The 15910-nt window shown below is 46.1% G+C and overlaps 1 protein-coding gene across 2 annotated transcripts; it reads left to right on the forward strand.

Annotated features, from left to right (window-relative positions):
- The first annotated feature begins 2652 nt into the window (after positions 1-2652).
- Positions 2653-12698, forward strand: LOC135666255 (uncharacterized). 2 transcript variants are annotated; one of them, XM_065177823.1, is made up of 6 exons: positions 2653-2782; positions 3154-3299; positions 5196-5552; positions 5857-5988; positions 6307-6366; positions 12548-12698. In XM_065177823.1, exons 3-6 carry the CDS (start codon positions 5364-5366, stop codon positions 12557-12559), a joined length of 393 nt encoding a protein of 130 aa, XP_065033895.1. In that variant the 5' UTR covers positions 2653-2782; positions 3154-3299; positions 5196-5363; the 3' UTR covers positions 12560-12698. The 2 variants fall into 2 exon arrangements, 1 of the variants encoding a protein (XP_065033895.1); XR_010509727.1 differs by lacking the exons at positions 2653-2782; positions 3154-3299; positions 5857-5988; positions 6307-6366; positions 12548-12698 and adding an exon at positions 5635-5769 and having other exon boundaries at positions 4970-5552.
- The last annotated feature ends 3212 nt before the right edge of the window (positions 12699-15910 follow it).

Raw genomic sequence — 15910 nt, forward strand, 5'->3', positions numbered from 1 at the left:
CAGTCTTCGAGCTCTGCCAGGCGGTGCAACCTCTCCAGTCAGGAGGTGCAACCGCCTGAGCTCAGACTTCGAGCTCTGCCAGGCGGTGCTACCTCTCCAGTCAAGAGGTGCAACCGCCTGATCCCGGAATTCCGGGATTTGATCGTTTTGAGCTCCAAATTTGAATGGGGTTGGGGCCTATAAATACCCCACCCATTCAACACTGAAAGGATACAGACCTACACCGAAATCTTGATCTTTTCTGTGATTCTAAGAGCTCAAAAGTGTTGTAAAGCCTTTAAGTCTCCTCCTTCTGTTCTTCAAGTTTTCAGTTGTAAAGTGAGGAGAGAAAGGTCTGTAAAGGTTGTCTCCTGAGCCTGTCAAAAGGAGAGAAACTGTAAAAGGGCAGTTTGGCCTTCGCCTATTGAAGGAAGGCCCCTAGTTGACGTCGGCAACCTCGTCGGTGGAGGAAGCCAAAAGTGGAGTAGGTCAAGACTGACCGAACCACTCTAAATCTCTGGTTTGCGTTTATTCTTGAGCACTTTATCATTACTGCAAACCTCCTTCATTACTACTGCTCTCTGCGCTTTCACGAACAAGTTCTAAGTGCTGTTCTTTCGAATCTACATTCAGACGTAAATCGGCTTTCCTCGCACAATCATCAGATCTCAGTTCATGTTTACGTCTTGATTTCAACTGCATAACTGCCTTCTGCGAGTATACAAACGAGTTTCAAAGTTTAGACGTAAAACTGTGTTTAGACGTAAATCTGAGTTTAGACGAAAACTGCGCTTAGACGCAAAACTGCGCTTAGACGCAAACTGTGTTTAGACGCAAACTGCGCTTAGACGCAAACTGTGTTTAGACGCAAACTGCGCTTAGACGCAATCTGCGCTTAGACGCAAACTGCACTTAGATATAAACTGAGAATTAGCTTTTGCATCATAATAGTTTTTATTGAACGAACGCAGCTTTCGTTTTTTAATCGCTGTAAGATTTCCGCTGCACTAATTCACCCCCCCCCCCTCTTAGTGCTCTCGATCCTAACACGGACCTGGTGGGCGAGGTCATGAAAGGCCTCGGGCGACACTTGCGAGGAGTTGGCGGGTGCGCCGCCAGGGGGTGACAAGCCCGGGTTGTTGAACAGTCGCCAGTAGCGTTCTGACACCGCTGCGGGGCGCGTCACGCCGTTCCCCTAAGGCGGGGAGCTCCGCATTTGAGGATCCGCCGGGGTAAATTTGCTGATCGCTTGACATTTGGACGCCGGCCCTCCTTCTAGCGCCAATCTGTTACGGTAAATAACGTTCTGGCCGCGACTTTGGGGTTGACGCGGCTGGTTCAGGGCCCCAAATGCCTGGGATCGGTCGTGTCTCCCTTTGTAGGGCTTGAGATGGCGGATGCAGAGGGTCTTGCTTGAGAGCTCCGCCTTGACGAATCGGGTTGACGGTGGTCGGGTACCTGCACACAGGTCGGGTCGGTATCTCGGCCCGACCCCTCCGACGATCAAGTTAGTGGGAAGGAGTATTGTATTGGGTTCGAGATCCCCCTTGTGCTGGGAGCCGGGGGGGGTATTTATAAGGGGGGTTGATGTTACCTGATGGGCCATCCTGCCAGAGCATGACCGTACCTCTGACGGCGTCTGTCGCCGCCGTGGGCGTTGCGTGGAGAGCCGAGCTGCCGTAGGGTATGGGGGGTGTCAGCTGGCGCCTTTGACTGCCTCGGCCGGTCGTGATGGGTCAGCCGAGGAGGTCGTTCGGGTACGGCGGGTATGAGTGCGTGTCGTGTCGTCGTTAATGCTATTTCTGGGGCAGCGCGTCGTACTGGGCGTCCGACGTGGGGGGGGTGTATTACGTCAAATCCGGGGGTTATGTCAAGTCAGTTTTTTACCCTTATCAGGCAGCGTCGCAGGCCACGCCGTCCCACGCGGAGCAACAGTCCGTGGCCGAGTCCCAGGAGCGGAGGAGGCCGGAGGGGTCGGCGGTGATGCCGGCCTTGAAGGTGAGAAGGGCCGAACGGTCGTGGGGGTGACATCCCTGCGACCACTGCAGCAACAGGGTGGAGCAGAGGAAGAGGAAGACGAGGCACAGCGGCTGCATGTTATCCATCTCTTACGTGAAAGAATCGACGAGGGTCGACAGATGTTCTCCCCAGTCGAAGAACTTGTGCAATGAAAAGGCGGTGAATCAAACTGGAGTAAAAAAGCATTCGTTACTGCCATGAAAGTGGCAGCAGAGGGTCTCTTAAGAGACCATTTCCTCGCAGTTTCTACTTTCTTTAATGGGCTCTCAGGTCGGCAGAAATGTGGAGATGCAGCAGCAAATTAGGCGTGGAAATGGAGTCTGCTGCTGCAGTCATGAACGGTCTCCAAGGAAACTGGGGTGAGGCCCCATGAAGCTTGCCTGGGTTCAGACGCCCCATGATGGAAGTGGCGCTGCTGACTTTAATGGGACCAGAGAAGAAAGAATAGGGGCGTCTCTCTGTCCCAATGGAGTATTTTATATCTCCTTCCTTCTCACCTAATGAGCTGTCGGAGTCGATGGGCTTCACTTGCCTTCGCCTGCCTTTCCAGGGTGTGTACTTGTGATGGCGCACGAGGCTGTCAACCACTCACCACAGCAAACTGCAGGTTGGGGGAACCTCAACTCATTGTATCATCTGGCTGTTTCTACAAGGCTTTGATACTGATTAGATATCGTTGCACACAGGCATTTAGGAAGCGAACGATTTCTTCTGTTACAAGGCAAAGGAGAGGAATGGCAGACGGCTAGCGCCCACAGGTCAGAGGCTAGATGCAGAAATCAAGGTAATGCGTGCTTTGAGATGCACGAAAGCAATTCAATTCGAGTGATATGAACTATAAATATGGTTGGTCATTTGACAGTGATCCTCTCTTTGACCGAATAGATACCCTGTGCCATCTCAGTAACACTGATCTATTATTTCTCGATTGCGCCAGTTCTATAATGCCTGTCATCATGGAACTGCGTTTCTAGGGATTCACTTGTAAGATATCAAGTAGATACTACACTACATTCTGAGCCACACGCACACCAACCAGCTTAGCATTCAGTGGATGAATTCTTCGACAAGAAAGTATTTAGTTTTAATTCTATTCATACATATTCCATGTCCAACTCTGAGTAAAGAAATGCTGAAAGTTTTGTCAATGTGTAGGTTTAGAAAGAATGCTAGGGTGGTGGCCTCAGGTGTAGCTACGAACCTGAACAAAGTGGGGAACTAAATAAAGGAAAACATTGATGATATTTTGTATCCTTCTCGCAAGCCACCCAAGTAAAACCTTCTATTGACTAACAACTCAGGTGCGATTGTTTGAACTTTGTTTCTTTCTATTCCATCTTTAATAAGCTCAATTCTACCTAGATGCTGCATATGAGTTTGGCCATTGCTGATAGTAACCACAAGGCCAATGTAAGCAGCGCTGGAGCACTTAGCACTCGAGTTTAAAGTTTTGTCATCTGTTGCATGTATTTTACTTTTCTAGTGATAACATGTAAAGTTTATCCATTGAAACTTCTTTATAATATGGACTTTATTAATGAGCATTATAAATTGGTGATAAGTTTAGAAATTTTAGGTCTGACACAAGAATAAATGTATTATGTACATTATCAGGGTTAAAATATTATTATGGATCTTGTCATAGGGATATATTCTGACATATTCTAAAATAATTTCTTATCAACACTAATAACAATAAAATTGTTTGTCGCAACAAAAATAATTCTTTATGATTATGTAAATTTAGATTTGTACTCTTGTTATATTTCTGCTTATCAATGATAATTTTTTATATTAAAAATATTTTTATATAAAATAATATCATTCAATAGTTTTTTTTAATCTAAGATATTGATTTAATAGTGGTATACAGGATTCACCTCAGAATCTTATTATATTTTTGAAGCTGCCCTCTTATTAGAAAAGTTAGAAAAGAAAAAAATATTTTCATTTGCCAATATTTAATAAAATATAAAATAGGTATATTTAAGATAATATAAATATGTGTGAATAATTAGGAGAGAATCGGTGCCTATTATTGGGAAAGTTAGAAAAGAGAAAAAAGATTTATTCACCAATATTCAATAAAAGATAAAATTAGAAATATTTAAGATGATATAAGTATGGGCGACAATTGATGATAGTGAGGAGAAGTAGAGGATTGCTCAAGAAGTTTAAATTAAAAATAATAAATAAATAAATAAATTTAATGATAATAAAAGATGGAGATTGCTATTTTTTTTTTTTTTTGCTATTGGTAATCACTTACTTTATATAATTATTTTTAAAACATAAAATATAATTTTACTAAATAGAACCCCTCAATTACCACTCATACTCTTATCTTTGGAGATTACTATTTGTAACTTTTTTTTTTTTTGTTACTTACAACCTCACATTAAGAATTTTGAATATTTTAAAATTATCTCTTACATATGTTCCCTAATCATCTAGTGAAACGCTTTAATAAAAATTCTCGCAGAATCGAGAATGAAGTTTTCATTCTGATCATGTCATGTCAGATCATGAATTAGTAACCGTCTCCAATCTCGGAAAAAGTCATAATTGTTTCGAACTTTGAATGAGATATTTACATAATCCCCATGAATATGATCAATCCTTATTCCATGATATTTTCATAAGATATTTCTTATTTTTATGTAAACACCTAAGAGGACTTGGTTGATCATGATTTATGTTTCAATTAAGTCGAGAAGAAGAAAGGAAAGATGGGAAAGATAAATGAATTATATGAAAATTGTTGAAAAAGTGTTAGATTTAAGTGACGAGTTAAGAGTATTTACATCAATCTTACTAATATTAAAAATTATTAAAATCTGCTAAGATCCATATGTAGATAATTATTGTTTATATTTATAAGAGATGAGGGTAATATTTTTTACAATCCAATAAAATAAAATTTTATTAGATATGACCGCATTTTTTACAATTCATGTTGATAATTATTGTATTATGTTTATTAGATATGATCATAATATTTTATACAATCAATTAATTATAATAGAGAAATATGTTTTATTTTAATTAGTTTCTTTGTTCAACTGTGACAGCATTATTATTTTTTATTATAAGCTAAAAAAGGATGACAATAATATTATTAGACGTGTGATGCTATGAACATGAACTTATGATGCTTGCCTTGCCAACTCTCTGCTCCGCGGTCTTCGTCATCATAGCAATCGCGCCAAGGGGGCCTCGAAGCCAAATCAAACCCTTCTCTTCGCGGCCTAAGCAACAGGAAGAAGAAAGGCTGTCGATAGCGGGCGCGACAATATAATTCCTTTTTTCGTTTTCATCCCCCTCGATCTCGAATCGGACGGACGAGTTCTCACTTCGCGATCCAGATGTCTGCGGCGGCTATCACCTGCAGTAGAGGCGCCGCCGCGTTAGGGTTTCGTTGCTGGTCGCTGATGCGGCTGCCGGCGGCGCAAGTCGGGTGCCCTCGGTCCAATTTGTCGCTGCTGCAGCGCTTCTCTTCGCAACTCGTCAAGAGCAACGGGAGTAGGGCTTGCCTTATCGACACGCTCGCTCTGGTACTGCGCTACCTTGTCGGTGTTTGATTGATGGGAGGGGGTCTCGGTTGCGCTACAGGTGTTTGTGTTTTTGCTTGTGTAGGTCAGGAGGTTGGAGAAGGAAGGGGCCCCGTCGAAGCAAGCGGAGGCCATCGCATCGACCATCACGGAGGTTTTGAATGAGAGCTTGGAGAGTGTCGCCCAGTCCTTTGTGTCCAAGCCCGAGATGCAGAGGGTCTGACCTTTTTTTATGTTTCTTGAGTATTATTAGGTTTTGTTGCTTTGTAGTTCACATTTGCTGACATTTGTGTTTTTGCTTGTGTAGGTCAGGAGGTTGGAGAAGGAAGGGGTCCCGTCGAAGCAAGCAGAGGCCATCACATCGACCATCACGGAGGTTTTGAATGAGAGCTTGGAGAGCGTCGCCCAGTCCTTTGTGTCCAAGCCCGAGATGCAGAGGGTTTGACCTCTTTTTATGTTTCTTGAGTATTATTAGGTTTTGTTGCTTTGTAGTTCACATTTGCTGACATTTGTGTATTTGCTTGTGTAGGTCTGGAGGTTGGAGAAGGAAGGGGTCCCGTCGAAGCAAGCAGAGGCCATCACATCGACCATCACGGAGGTTTTGAATGAGAGCTTGGAGAGTGTCGCCCAGTCCTTTGTGTCCAAGCCCGAGATGCAGAGGGTTTGACCTCTTTTTATGTTTCTCGAGTATTATTAGGTTTTGTTGCTTTGTAGTTCACATTTGCTGACATTTTGTTGTGTGTGATGTTTAACACAGAGTGAGATGATTCAAGATTCTAATATCTGGAAATTCAAGTTGGAAATGAAGGGCTCGCAGGTTTGCTCCACTTGATTGCATCTCACCCACTATTCAGTTGTATCACAAAGAAGTACGTCGGGCAGTAGGGCAATAGCACTATATGCTTTCAATCCTTGGTCGTGCGGCACCCTTGCGTGTCCGTCCGCAAAAGTCAGCCTCCCCGAAGCCTCCCATAATCCGTTAGGACCCACAAAAGAGAAAACGGGTTAGAGTAAACGTCTCACTCGGGATTCACAAGTAAACATTTCCGAAAAACACTTCATAGACAATTCAAATTACAAATAGACTTTACAAGCTTAGAACAGTTGCACAACAAAGGGATAAAATGGTACATTACAGACCGAATAATCTCTCACACGTGTCCACATGACACAACCTTTATTTACAAGCCTAAAGAGGCCACCAAACCCAACTAAAATGGGACTATTAGGCCTTTGGTTGTCTCTCTATATGCTGTGCAAAGCATAAACAAATAAAAAGACACGGACATACATAAGCATTATATCAAACATCCTGTTTCGAAGTTTGTCCGTGACAATCTCCCCCACTCATCCCTTCGACGTCCTCGTCGAAGCCTTTGTGGACACTACAACTCCTCGCCTATGTTGAGGTTTCAATCTTCCGCTCTAGCTGCAATGCGCCTCTTGGCTCCCAGTTGCTCTCCGTTGTTGTTGTTGAGTAGTCGAACTTTTGATATGATATGCTGTTTCAACTTGCCAATGACTTTGACTCTGGTGTGGGGTTGGCTGAGTTGTGTTGATCCTTGTTGATTCCTACGGATCCTTCAGATGAAGGAAAAGACCATCCTTACTATGCGCTAGTCTCTCAAATGCCTCATGCTGCTTGAACTGGGTGGATGCTTATTGGAGCTTTAACGAGCATCGCCTCCAAACTTTCTGAAGTTTTGGGTCCCTTCCTCCATAAAATTTGTCCATTGACTCTTCATTAACTTAGTTGTCACTTCCAAGTATATTCGCATCACTTTTGCTTTCGATGACATTCTGTTGGGAAATGAAGCGGATAATCTGTTCTTAGTAGTACTGATCACCGTTGGTAAGGATTTGACAACTATTGTCTTCCGTTATCTTCGAAGGGTCTTTGAACCTGTGCAGAGCTCCTCTGCTGGATAGATAAGAGAATTGGAGTACTCGGTTTCGCCCATTCTCTTAAGAGTTGAGAAGGCAAAGGTTACTTGACTTCGCCCACCTCCTCAACTGTTGTACTTCATGCATCGAGCTGGTTACTAGCCTTCGCATGTTCTTTGCTCACACGTCTGAAGCACTCAAAGTGTTTGCACTCCTTGCATTGAGTTAACTACTGTGACTCACCTTCTCAATACCATCGAACTTCTAGAATATAGGAAGTTTTCACCCCCAACATGGAGTAAGTCTCTAATAGTTTTGGTCGCCTCTGGGATTGTATCATCTTCTCCATCAACCCTGCCGCCTACTCCACTGAGTAGCAAAGGTACAGTACCGCGTATTGCCTGCTTCGTTCCTTAGTCTTGCACTCTTATATGACCCGAAGTCCTTTACTTTCGGCTATCTCGATGAGAAGCTCATTGACACCGGTCTTACGAAGTTCCTTGGCCTCTGCCCTTCAGCCTTATCTCGGTACTTGGAGTTAGCCTCTGCATGCTCTACCTCCTCGGCCCCTTTCACGGCCAAGCGCTCTCCCTCCATGAGAGCAAGGGATCAATGACTTTCACGGAAGTCCCGCCTCTGCGATACCATGGCGCTACCATGCCCATGGCCCTACTATCCGTCGCCTCGCATCTGCATCCATTTTCTTCACGATCAGTAGATATGTTTATGTGGTTTTTCACCGAGTCCACCTCCATTCTAACTGATACTTGATTTTTGGTAGCTAAGTCCCTCTGGACTCATCGTCGCTTCCTCGCCCCTTTCGACTCCCTGCTTCAACACTTCTGTGTTCTCCAAGCAGATCCCTTTTGGTTGATGGAAAGACAGACTGCAACTCTCATGCATGGCTTTTGCCATCATGTTGTAGGATTTGCACCGATTATGTTCTCCTTAGCTTCCTTGGTAGCAACGTTCGCTTACTCGACCTTGTCCTTTGGCTTGTCGGGCTCCCTTAAGCGAATATGACTCTGGAGCAGTCCAACTCTCCAGTTGTTTCGATCATACCTCTGCATGATCAAGTCCCCCCAATGGGACTCACTGGTACTTGCATTCGAACTTTTCCCTCGGTGGTACACAGCCTCCATATGCTAATGACCATCCGATTCAAAATTCGATGCACGCACGGAAGACCTGCCTCTACGGTACCATGGCCTTCACTCCTTGTATCCATAGCTCTTCTTACCGTCGTGTTGTTCACCGAAGTGGAGCTCCCAGTAGCTCCCGATCATACCTCCGTATGATAAAGTCCCTCACGGGACTGTGTCGTGTGAATCGCATTGCCACGAACTACTTCCACCACGATCCGCTGCACCATGTCGCCTCCTGGTGACATCTCCATTGCATTCTGATCATTGTGGGATGAACTTGAATTGTGAACCCTCTATGTGTAGCCTCTGCCAATACATCGCAGGGTCTCCACTTTCGTTTTTGTTCGCTCCTTTGACAATCGACCTTCATCCACCCGCTCTTGGGTCACACTTAGTTGAAGCATCGCTCTAGGACAATCCATCGCCTAGTAGCTCCCGAAGTCCACCAACTTCGCTATAATTAGTGCACCATTGTCTGGATTCTGGGCCTCTGCCCCTACAAGCACAATCTCCGCTGCACATCGCTTCCTTCAAGTAACTTGAATGGCATCACTGTGGCATATTCTTCAAGACTACCTGCCTCCGCATCCTCTTGCCCCGTGCCAAGGCATTCTGAACCCAACTTCGCCTCCGCAAGTTGAGTTGCCTTAGTTCCTCCATCAAATGCTTCTCTGAGATAAGGTGCATGTGCCCATAAACTTTTTTCGTCTTTGGCACCATACAAGATGAGTCCGCTCCGTCAGAATGAATGACCTATGGAACAACATAATCCTACTCTTGCCTTTGCAAGAGTTCATGTCCTTGACCTCTGTCCAAGGAAAGCTTTGTGCCTCCGCTCCATGTTCCATCTTTTATGCCGGCTCACTTCATACGGCTTGGGTACTTCGCCAAGTTACACCCAAGTTGCTCCGCTCCTCGTTTTGCATTGAGTTGATGGTGGCCCTCACGCCCACCATTCCTCGGGTCAGCCCTTCCTTGAGTCTGATCATCATATCTACTCCCAAGTGTGCTTTCATTTATGTTGCTTTAGATCGCTCTCTCACTTGATCTCGCAATGCATCCACCAATGCATTCTCTTAAGTGAGATCATTCAACGACTCCTCATCGCTCGCTCGATCCATTGAGCTTCGTGGAGTTGTTGTTTTTGAGGTACTCCTCCTCAACATGTGCGATCTGTTGCACATGATTCTCCCTCCGGATAACCGAGATCTATCCCTTCTAAATAACTGTCATATTGTAGCAACATCTCTCTTCGTTTCGGAGACCACCATCCCCTTAGACTACTCCGATTTGCTGAACAAACTGTGCATTGTTCCGCCTCCTGCAAACGCACTTGCTAGATTGCGACTCTACGTCAATACAGCCCCCGCTGCATCACTCAAGCCCTAGCAACATGCTGAACTTGCTGCACACTTTAGCCTTCCACGGACGTATCCTTCACATGCCGAAGAGAAAGTTTCAATGCTCCTTGGCACCGAGTTTCGGTCGCCTTGGGATGGCCACGAACATTCCATCATCCGCATGCAAGCCCTTACATGAGCACCGAATTCTTTGAGTTAGCAATTCCTCTCACCTCTGTGAGCTTTGCACAGCTCTTTCGATCGCTGAGCAACTCTTTCCACCTTGCATTGTCTCATCCTTTACCAAGCGCCTCACTTGCCTTGAGCACCATCAAGTGTTGTTGTCAACGTTGAGCCGTAGCTCGAACTCAGCCATTCGAACCTTTGTGCGCTTCACATTCTTCCCAGCTTGCTTGTCCTCGTGGTGCCTCTTGCGCGAAGGGTTTGTCATTCCTCCGAATGCCAGTCTCAGATGCTCGCTCCTCCGAGCGACTCCTTTTTCCTACATCTCCATGCCCGTTTTCTCCCAAACGGTCGCGCGTGTGCTGACTGCCCTCAACGCAACCCCACTTGGTCCCCCAGATTTGTATGTCAGGTGTTTATATGGGTGCTTGTCCCGGTCTGATACCATCTGTCACAGACTTAGCTAGTTTTGCCTAAGTCGTGCGGCACCCTTGCGTGTCCGTCCGCAAAGGTCAGTCTCCCCGAAACCTCCCATGATCCATTAGGACCCACAAAAGAGAAAACGGGTTAGAGTAAACGCCTCACTCGGAATCCACAAGCAAACATTTCCGAAAAACACTTCATATACAATGCAAATTACAAATAGACTTTATAAGCTCAGAACAGTTGCACAACAAAAGGGTAAAATGGTTCATTACAGATCGAATAATCTCTCACACGTGTCTACATGACACAACCTTTATTTACAAGCCTAAAGAGGCCACCAAACCCAACTAAAATGAGACTATTAAACCTTTGGTTGTCCATCTATATGCTGTGCAAAGCATAAACAAATAGAAAGACACGGACATACGTAAGCATTACATCAAACATCCTGTTTCGAAGTTTGTCCGTGACACACCGTTCAATTGTATCACAAAGAAGTACGTCGGGCTGTAGGGCAATAGCACTATATGCTTTCAATCCTTGGAAGCAAGGTAATAGATGATGAAAATGAGCGGGCTCATCAGAAATACTTTTTTTATTTTTATTTTCCGTAGTGTGTCATTGTTAAAATGCTTTTCCGTCAGTGTCAGAGATTATGTGCATACTTGTAGTTGTAGAGAGCTTTTAATTAGCTAAAAATTATACAGGGATAAAGGAATCTAAGGTTAGCACTAGAATTATCATTAGGCATTTTCAAAAGATGGCAATTTTAACTACTTTTTAAATATCTGAATCTGGTTAATTCTTCAAAAAAATTCAACATGAGCGGAGAATAGAAGTTGATATTCCTAATCGGTTGGCAAGTTTCCATGGCCTATCCGGAAACATGAGCGGAGAAAAGAAAAGACAATGAGTCTGTAATGGGGAAGCCCATGTCAGTTTTCTATTTCCCCTTTATTTGATTCCTATAACTTCACTTTTTCTTGTTTTGCTACATTTCAATTCTCATATATCCGGAAATATCACAGGAGACCTTTTTCATATCAGTTTAAGTAATTGAATGCTCACTATATATTAGTTATTTGTATTGTGAATTGACAAACTGGGCATGAGTTTTCGGTACATCCACTGTGAGAATAGTTTAAAATGAGTCTAGAAACTTCAATCTATGTTTAAGTTATTGATTTAGTTTGGATAGATTTGATCACAAGTCTGTGTGGTAGCATCAACAAGCATCTTTTTTGTTAGTATAGCAAATATTGCACCCACAAGTGTTTCTAGCTATGTTTATGGCAGACTTCCAGAACTGCTAATATTGCAAATGACGCATAATGCATGAAAAATTTATGGCAGACTTCCAGAACTGATACTTTTCTAGCTTGAAAAAATTGAACAATTAGTGTGTATTTTTTCCACTGCCATTTCCACCAATGTCAGTAGCTTTGCTGCTACCGATATTTGTTAAGAAGTTGTTTTACTAAACACTTATTTGATCAGATAATCACTTTGAAGTTAACAGACCTTTTATGATTAGACATATCGCATGCATTTGCAATCATTTCCATGAATATTCTTCCCAAAGGAACTTTTCAGAAATTTTTGATGAAGACACCCTAAAGTACTTGTGAACATGTTGAACTTTATCATGCCATATTTGAAATTAGCAGTTTCAACAAGCTTGGTCATCAAAGCATGGAATTTTAAGCCATAAATGGTAGAGGTGTTCAAATTGTAGGTAACAAAAAACCAGAGTTCATGTTGATTTGAATTCTGATTTATCATCATGACGTTCTGGTCTGAGTGTTGCTAGATCACTGTGCTAATGTTGATCCAATGTTTCATTTGAGTTTGTTCATTTTTTATCACCTTTGTTATGCCTGGAACAAACAAATAGGACTACCATCAGTAGCATCGATCAATGATTATGTATGTGCTTATTGCAAGTAGCTTTCATTTTTAATGTACTGTACCGGATGAATGTAGTAGCTTTACTTTTAACTTCTTTTTTCTAATTGTTTAGGTGCATATGTGACGAGTTACGTGACGAGTTAGCGAAACAAAGTGCAGAAACCACAGAACTTATTACCAAACTCGACAGGGTAAGTTTCCTAGATCAAGGAGAAAAAAAATTACTGATAATTCTGTCCGTAGTTTTTGGTTTAGTATGTCTATATTTGGTGTATCTTTGTAAATTTTCCAGGAAATCCTTGCATTAAGGGCACAGTTAGACGCAGCAAAACACGATGCCATAAAGTTGTGCATTGGTATTCTTGTTTCTATGTCGTTCAAAGCAGCAGCCTTTCTTCGACGGTTTCTCTAATGCAAAAGCAACGCTGTCAACCAGTTAAACACTAGAGTGACATTAAAATTCAGATTTGTCACGATATGACATGATAAATAGGATTTTTGTTTGAATGATCGTAAACTGAACTTAAGTGAAAAAAAAGCTTAAATATCGTATCAATATATAATTGAAACTTAATACCATGATAAATATTTTGAGTCGATGTAGACCATGATATATAATTTTGAATTAAACGGTTCTTCTTAACAATCTCACGACTTCTGCCGCTCTTAAACATCGGATGGAGATTGGAGATTAGTGCAAAACCTAATCAAATTTACTTGTGATGAAAATAAAAACATAAAGAATATTCATTTTATCGAGGTCCTCTTATATAAACATAGATTTAGATTTGGTACACATATTTGTAAATATATTATTAGAAAAATATTGTGCAAGCCATAAATGGTAGAGGTGTTCAAATTGAACCTAACCAAGTGTTAGTGTAAACAATTTTAAGCCGTGGCCTCGGGGCCGATGCGGTTTGGTTCGAGTCCGAATGATCGTGGGTCGCGTTGGATGACCCTGGGGGCTACCGAGGCGATCGCGCTTGGGTGGTCCGAGCGTCGACGGGTCGCTGTTTCCTTCGGGAAGGGGGCTCGGCTCCTGGGCGTTTGGTGGAGGGCTCCGCCTTCGTACCTGCACACATGTCGGGTCGGGAGAGTGCGGCCCGACCCCTCCGACAATCAAGTTAGTCGAGGTATAGTGGGATGTTTGTCTCATCTTCCTCCCTCTTATTTCCTTCTGCTTAGTGCGAGAATTTTATAAGGAAGGTTATCGTTGCTTGATGTGCTCGCTCGCCGGGAGCGGGACCGTACTCCTGGTAGCATCTGATAGCAGCGATGGCATAGCGTGTTGGACTTGGCTTTTGCAGGATGTTAATGTGCCTCGATCGACGTTCTGATAAGTTCCGAGGCGCGTGACATCATTTGGAGCAGTTGACGTTGTCCTGAGACTGATCGCCATTTTTACCCTCATCATATTCCCCCCCCCCCCCGAAAGAAGCTATGCGTCGGTCGTTATAACGGGGGTCTGAGGCATGGCTTCAGCTTTCTGTATTCGTTCTTATCGTGCGGTTGCCGATCCGTTACCTGGGGTATGACCCAAGTTTAGAGAGTAAGGCGGGCTAGGCGTGCCGCGGTAGTCTCGAGCGACGTGCAGTCGAGGTACATGCTCGCGCAAGCAGGCTGCGTAGAGATGGGACTCGGGTTGCTTGGAGCCGAGGAGCATGACGCAGGCGAGTTGGCCGCGCAGGTGTGGTCTCGGGCGGCATGGAGTCGAGGAGCACGACGCAGGCGGGCTGGCCGCGCAGGTGTGGTCTCGGGCGGCATGGAGCCGAGGAGCACGACTCAGGCGATCCACGCTTAGGTAGTGGTCTCGGGCAGATGAAGCCGAGGAGCACGACTCAAGCGATCCACGCTGTGGTAGTGGGCTCGAGCAGATGAAGCCGAGGAGCGCGACTCAAGCGGGCAGGCCGCGCAGAGGTCGCGGTCTCGGGCAACAAGCAGCTGAGGAGCACGACTCAGGCGATCCACGCTGAGGTAGTGGTTTTGGGCAGATGAGGCCGAGGAGCGCGACTTAGGCGGGCAAGCCGCGCAGAGGTCACGGTCTCGGGCAACAAGCAGCCGAGGGGCGCGACTCAGGCAGGCAAGCCACGTAGAGGTCGTGGTCTTGGGCAGCAAGCAGCCGAGGAGCACGACTCAAGCGATCCACGCTTAGGTAGTGGTCTCGGGCAGATGAAGCCGAGGAGCGCGACTCAGGCGGGCAGGCCGCGCAGAGGTCGCGGTCTCAGGCAACAAGCAACCGAGGAGCACGACTCAGGCGATCCAAACTGAGGTAGTGGTCTCGGGCAGATGAAGCAGAGGAGCGTGACTCAGGCAGGCAGGTCGCGATCTAGGGCAACAAGCAGCCGAGGAGCACGACTCAGGCGATCCACGCTGAGGTAGTGGTTTCGGGCAGATGAAGCCGAGGAGCGCGACTCAGGCGGGCAAGCCACGTAGAGGTCGCGATCTCGGGCAACAAGCAGCCGAGGAGCACGACTCAGGCGGGCAGGCCTCGCAGAGGTCGCGGTCTCGGGCAACAAGCAGCCGAGGAGCATGACTCAAGCGATCCACGCTGAGGTAGTGGTTTCGGGCAGATGAAGCCGAGGAGCGCGACTCAGGTGGGCAAGCCACGCAGAGGTCGCGGTCTCGGGCAACAAGCAGCCGAGGGGCGCGACTCAGGCGGGCAAGCCGCGCAGAGGTCGCGGTCTCGGGCAGCAAGCAGTCGAGGAGCACGACTCAGGCGATCCACGCTGAGGTAGTGGTCTCAGGCATATGAAGCCGAGGAGCGCGACTCAGGCGGGCAGGCCGCGCAGAGGTCGCGGTCTCGGGCAACAAGCAGCCGAGGAGCACGACTCAAGCGATCCACGCTGAGGTAGGGGTTTCGAGCAGATGAAGCCGAGGAGCGCGACTCAGGTGGACAAGTCGTGCAGAGGTTGCGGTCTCGGGCAACAAGCAGTCGAGGGGCGCGACTCAGGCGGGCAAGCCGCGCAGAGGTCGCGGTCTCGGGCAGCAAGCAGTCGAGGAGCACGACTCAGGCGATCCACGCTGAGGTAGTGGTCCCGGGCAGATGAAGTCGAGGAGCGCGACTCAAGTGGGCAGGCCACGCAAAGGTTGCAGTCTCGGGCAACAAGCAACCGGGGAGCACGACTCAAGCGATCCATGCTGAGGTAGTGGTCTCGGGCAGATGCAGCCGAGGAGCGCGACTCAGACGGGCAGGCTGCGCAGAGGTGGCCTCGGACTTGATGCGGTCGAGGAGCTTAACTCGGGAGGCGGCCTCGGACTGGTTGCGGTCAAGGAGCTTAACTCGGAAGGAGGCCTCGGACCGGCTATGGCCAAGGAGCTTAGCTCAGGCGGGTAGGCCGCGCAGAGGCGACCTCGGGCCGGTTGTGGCCGAGGAGCTTAGCTCAGCGTCTGATAGAAGCGGTAGCGTAGCGTGTTGGACTTGGCTTTTGCAGGATGTTAATGTGCCTCGGTCGACGTTCTGATCAGTTCCGAG

This window comes from Musa acuminata, unplaced genomic scaffold (assembly GCF_036884655.1).
Source record: "Musa acuminata AAA Group cultivar baxijiao unplaced genomic scaffold, Cavendish_Baxijiao_AAA HiC_scaffold_1077, whole genome shotgun sequence".
NCBI classification, from domain to species: domain Eukaryota; kingdom Viridiplantae; phylum Streptophyta; class Magnoliopsida; order Zingiberales; family Musaceae; genus Musa; species Musa acuminata.